The 5,995-nt window shown below is 35.6% G+C and overlaps 1 protein-coding gene across 1 annotated transcript in view; it reads left to right on the forward strand.

Annotated features, from left to right (window-relative positions):
* Window positions 1-1,582: 1,582 nt before the first annotated feature.
* LOC106962676 (serine/threonine-protein kinases PknA-like) overlaps window positions 1,583-5,995 on the forward strand; it is a 10,484-nt gene continuing 6,071 nt past the window's right edge. Inside the window, exons 1-7 of the mRNA XM_015057244.1 lie at window positions 1,583-1,645; window positions 3,031-3,165; window positions 3,634-3,730; window positions 4,544-4,647; window positions 4,760-4,843; window positions 5,057-5,118; window positions 5,361-5,450. Coding sequence (XP_014912730.1) covers window positions 3,043-3,165; window positions 3,634-3,730; window positions 4,544-4,647; window positions 4,760-4,843; window positions 5,057-5,118; window positions 5,361-5,450 — 560 coding nt within the window. The 5' untranslated portion in view covers window positions 1,583-1,645; window positions 3,031-3,042. The remainder of the gene's footprint in view (window positions 1,646-3,030; window positions 3,166-3,633; window positions 3,731-4,543; window positions 4,648-4,759; window positions 4,844-5,056; window positions 5,119-5,360; window positions 5,451-5,995) is intronic.

Here is a 5,995-nt window from a genome sequence, read left to right on the forward strand (position 1 = left end):
CAGAAAAAAACGTCCTGAATACTGCAAACGAGCTGAAATGGTTCATTTAAATCAAGGTTGAAACCCCATTTGTTTGTGATATTAATAAGTGAACGTGCAATAATTCTAACATCGTTGCATTATTTTCCCACTGTCATGTAATGTTTTTGTGTTGTTTGTTCATTGTTTTCGGGTTTGCACTCTGAACTGTCTTGTTGAAGAAATGTGGGACGCAAATAAACTTGACAACTTACATATTGCTCCTCGGTTCTGAAAAACCATTTTGGACTAATCCCTACTTGCACACTTAATTTACTCGAACACTGCTTGATCGTAAGTGGTGAAATGTTGTCTATGCTTCCACTTTGCATCCTTTATTATTTTATCTGCTTTGAGGGTTTGGTGTCACACTAGGATTTATCACTGGAAGATGCTACAGCTGTGTGGAAAAAAAAAAAAACCAACAACACAAGGACAGACGGGAGAAACAGAATGTGATTGATACTGTTTGACTTGCAAACATTTGTGTCAAATATTGCTGTTCTCCCTTCACGTCTCATTACATTACTTGGTGTGATGCTTGTCATAATGACAAAATGGCTGTCACCCTGACATAATAACTCCTGTTATGACAGAAAAAGAAAGAAAGAAAGAAAGAAAGAAAGAAAGAAAGAAAGAGAAAGAAAGAAAGAAAGAGAAAGAAAGAAAGAAAGAAAGAAAGTGTTCTTCTACAGGTTTTTGGTGGTTGAGAAAAAGTCATTAACCTGAGATTTGCTTCCTGGCATTTGCATTACAGAAAAAAACAAAACAAAAATACACTAAATTTCGCTGTTAGAAGCACTGAAACACAACCTCATGTTTATAGGCTGAGCTTTTATACGAAACCCTTGAATAAAGTCATGCATGTGCTCATTATATCTGGCAAACTGTCTGCATTAAATCTGTTGTCATGACGTTTATTCAAATTAATTGCCGTTGAGAGAATATGTGAATTACTAATACATTTTTTTAACCAACAAAATTTGAAAAATCAATTAAAGCAGCATTCTTTTTTATTTCTATATTTCTGTTTTGTATCAAGCCTCTACTGGCTTGTGGCAAACTTTTGCAGACAGCTGCTGTCAGCCAGCTAAACAACTTGTTTATCTGGGCATATTTCCATAACACGCATGCCTAATGCAGGTGTGGTGTTCATTTGATAAACTATAAAATTTAACAAAGGATTTACTTCCTTAGAGTAGTCAATAGCTTTATTTGAGCTATTTATAGGTCTCACATTGTCCAAGTATCTGCCAAGAAGTCTCCAGGTATGCTGCTTACTGTTCAAAATGTTTGAGTAGAAAGTAGAAAAGGACAACCTCACTCTTTGGAGAATGATATACTAATGCAAATAACCCTAGCTCTGATTATGAAAGAAAGACATATTCACACAGACAACATGCAAAGATATGCAAAGCCCTGATGTAGAGGTAAAGAGAAAGTGAAAGTGATTTTAAAAACCGCTGCAAAGAGCAGAATGAGAGAGAGATGAAGAGAGAGAGAGAGAGAGAGAGAGAGAAAGAAAGAGAGAGAAAGAGAAAGAGAGAGACAGAGAAAGGAAGAAAGCGAGAGAGATAGAGAGTGAAAACAACGGTTATTTTCAGTCTCAGCGGATAACATACGCCAGGTAAGTAATAACTAAAACTGTTTGATGGAGAGATGAAAATTGGTTGTGTGACTACAAATTATGCATCACAAAGTCTATTTTTTGAGTTTGCTTTGGTTTTTTTGTAAGAGGGTTCTGTCGCCTGTATCTTGTTTTGTTTGATCAAATCCAGATGATCATAATTCTGACCAAGAACCCAAGTAAATAGAGTCTTAGTGGTTGGAGGAGGAAACTTTTAAAGTGTAAACTTTAAAAAGTGCTCCACATTTCAGTTGCTCTCATGAAACTGCCAAAACAAACTTAAGTTGTGTTCATATTACACAACTTCAGTGGTGTAATAGGTATTAAAAGTCTACAAAGTTTAACATGCTCTGTAAGTTCATTTAAACAAAACAAGTAAGGTACATCTCACGGGTGAAATAATCTATGGATGATTGTAAAAATATGTGCAATATGCTGTAAAAAAAAAGATGCAAAGCAAACAAAAAAAACTTTACCTATATTGTCAAGTAGCTTCAGAGAGAGAGAACCAGAGCGAGAGATGATATACAGGAACTACCTTTATAGACTCCAATAAAGAGCCATTAATCTCCCTCCAATAAAGATACGGCTACCTATACTGCTTTAAAGATTTGAACTTCCCTCATGTCATCCCTACTGGTACCTAAAGTAGAAAAATAGGAAACTTACAAATGAATATGCAAGATCTGATTCAGTATTCATAGAAGCACGGACGAAGGGTGTAGTTTCTGCAAAACTGTAACTCGATACATATTTCAGGTTCCATTTGTTCCTGTTTCTCTGTTGTTCCTGTTTTGCAAAACAGGTTCAGTGTCACCCAAAGAAAACAAAGAAGAAAAGGAAAGTATTAGCTTTAACAGACTCTTTAGAGTCTGTTAAATGTCATGACAAAGCATTCAAGTTACTGAGCAACTCAAGAGTTTCTCAAACAGTCTTGTGAAATAAAACCATCAGGTGAACAGCCCAGTTTCTATGTCAGAACTATACAACTCCACTTGGCTGCTGTCCAGTTCTGTAAAATAAGAACACAACAGGGACTTGAAACCTTCCAGTGGCTTCCTGTGTTTCCTTAAGAGCTGCACAGAGGGCGAGGGAGTGTACACAAGACTCTCAAAAATTAATCTAACACTTTCTTCGACATAAGAAACGTAATTAAACTAGAGAAACAAGGAATTACTAGACACAACAAATAAACATGTTGAACTAAAAACTTTAAGAAAGGACTGAAAAAAGTAAAACAGAAACATCACTGATGTAATCAAAGAAAATGAACTAATGGACTCAGAATGAAACAAACCCAAAACCTACTCAAAGAACCCAAAATCATGACTCTTCCCTTTTTAACAGTAAAATGTCTTGCCTGTTTTTTCAACTTTTGTCACCAGCAGTTAACAAAGATGGGAAAGGAACAAAGCAAACTGGCAAAGGAAGGCTATGTGACAACAACAGAAACTGAAAGTGGCATCACTGCTACCAAAGATGACGATACGTATTTTATAAAGATGATTCGTCTGCCAGAGGTAAGAGTTCAACTTTATGTGCACTAAATTAAATAATAAATCATTCAATGGAAGGAAGGTTCTGCCCCTGATTTTAGTTGCAAATCTGCAGATTAATCATAATTTACCATTCAGAAGCCGCTTGATGGTCGATGCAATAAACTCCACTTCTTCTTCGGTTGAACAGTTGAGTCATTATGTCTGTTAACTATGATGATTTTCTACTTGCAGATAGCTAAAACACAACATTTAAGACCAGAATATTACATCAGGACCTTTAAGGAAAACTTGTTTAATGTAGAAATGTTGGCTTAATGTAAAATATGTTTATTACCTCCTTAAAGCTTTATATTTTCAAAAGTTTATTTTATTCTTACCAACCTTCATCAAAATGCATGTTGTAATTTGTATGACTACATGTTTTTATTTGCTGGATGGAGAATATTGTTAGATCAAATCACTGCCATGCAACCATGCTTTGCCTTGCAGCTTTCCAGACAAGCTCATGCTGCACTAATGTCAGAGATCGAAGTTCTTCGGCAAACAAACCACCCTCATCTCATAAATATAAGCAACTCATTTAAAGGTTTGTTGCCTTGTGTTTTTAAACCATGTTTTAATGAATCTGGTTTTTAGTTAGTGTCCAAGAAATGTTGAAAAATGAAAAAGTAGCAACATAGCTACAAACTGAAAATAGGTTCAGGGTTGTAGGATATAATTTTCAACAATATGCACGAGTTGATTCTCTGCGGGTTCATCGACTTTCTCACACAGTTGAAACACATGACTGTTAGGTTGGTTAATCTCTCTGCAATGCCTTTAGGTATGGCTGTGTGTGTCTGTATGGTTGTTTGTCCTGTATCATGCCTCTGTGTTTTCTTGTGATGAATTGTCAAACTGTTTAGGGTGTATCCCATCAATCACCAAATGACTGCAAGAGATTGGCACCAGCGACACGCAAGAAGAAGACGGTATATGGATGGATGTATATATAGTAAATTCTTAGAGGACACTATATGAAATTCAAAAATGAATATTTACATGTAAATTTAAAAAACAAAACACCTATAACTCAAAATAAGCTGTGTGAATGGATTATTTACTGTTTAACTTTCAAGGCTTTTGCTCTTTAATAATATATAATTCTACAGACTGGCGTGTATTTTGTGCACATTTGAACTTTCAGAAGACTGCTGTATAAGGAATGTATTTTGCAAACATTTTACAAATCAGAGCTCACAATACAACACAATATGACTTTTTCATAGTTTAACATTTCTTGGAGACTAACTAACCCGTCTTGCTATTACCCAAGTGAAGCTATACAACAACCTATAAAGTTGCATCCTTGATGATGAAAACTAACTAAACTAAAAATACTTCTGTGTGTGTCATTAAGATGAAAATCAAGACATTTATTACGTAATAATGAAGGAATACCAGGGTGGCAATCTTGCTGATGTTATTGGAAAGAATCCAGAAGAGCCTCCACAAGAGTGTGAGGTATACTAAATACATTTTCAGACACCTTTTATTAAGAGTCTGACAGAGTTCAGATTTTTGATTCCAAGAAAAGGGAAAATCATGCCTTTTTTATTTGTTGTCTGTTATCTAGGTACTAAGCTGGATTGTTGAGATCTGTCTGGCTCTCAAAGCCATTCATGAGGCATGTTTGCTTCACAAAGATCTGATTCCAAAGGTACTGCACATATCACACAAACAAAAGGAAAGGCTGCATTTTAATTTTGCATTTTAACATTAAAAAAAGAAATCACAAGTTATCTTCTCAATATAATTATGTTGTAATGGATTGATAAGACATTCAACATAATCTTTTGAAATACTTAAAATGTTTTTACCATTCTTTGACTACTTCTTATTTTGACTACTACTTTTTTTCCATTTTCTACAGAACATATTGGTGTCAGAATTTGGATTGGTGCATTTGGGTGGATTTGGAAATATTCATGAATGGTAAAGTACCTTACCTGTGCTAATATTATTCTCAAAATCTACGGTCTACCAACACCTACCTCTGCTTTTACAATAATTAATAATAGCAATCATTGGATGTTTCCACTGAACATCCTACTGTTCATGTTTGTACTACCTCTAACATGTTATACTGCTAAATAGGAATTTGTCATGTCTGTCAGCTTGTTTACAAAGAAGAAATTTAACATGTGAATTACATATTTAATATGTTTTTCTCACAGTTCAAAAGGCCAGACTGCCACAAACTCAGATCCAACAATAAATTACTTGGCTCCTGAAGTCTTCACGGGGGGAACTTATGATGCAAAAAGGTACTTTTTCTACAGTAATATTAAATTCATTTAATTTAGCATTTTGGTGTTTTATAGAATTTGCAAATAGACACATAATGTTCTTAATCAAGGATTTGCTTGTAGGTTTTATAGGCATTTGATAATTTCCCCTTAATACAGAGGTTCCCAAACTGTGGGACGCACCCCCTAGGGGGGGCGCCGTGCCATTACAGGGGGGGCGCGGACGCTCTATGCGCTGTGTTTTTACCTTAGAATGGCCAACTCTCTGTTATTCCTCTGTCAATTTGATATAATAGGAGCTTCCGTACTTCCCATAGCTGCGTCCTCTGTCACTTTTATCAGCAGTTAAAACTGTTTGTTAACATGTGGTAACCTTTTTTTTGAGCCGCCTTTAAACGCAACGTGAGTGCTACGACACTCCCGCTGGGTTTACACCTGCTGCTGCTGTACAGACCTACGCAGGTGTGTTAGAATCATGGCTGCAAACCCCAAACTAACAGACTGTTGATTAAAGCTGTTGGATGCAGGTAAAGTTAGCTAAAAGATGACTAGCTAGCTAATAT

This window comes from Poecilia latipinna, unplaced genomic scaffold (assembly GCF_001443285.1).
Source record: "Poecilia latipinna isolate Pla-1442-1.1 unplaced genomic scaffold, P_latipinna-1.0 Scaffold1447, whole genome shotgun sequence".
NCBI lineage: Eukaryota > Metazoa > Chordata > Actinopteri > Cyprinodontiformes > Poeciliidae > Poecilia > Poecilia latipinna.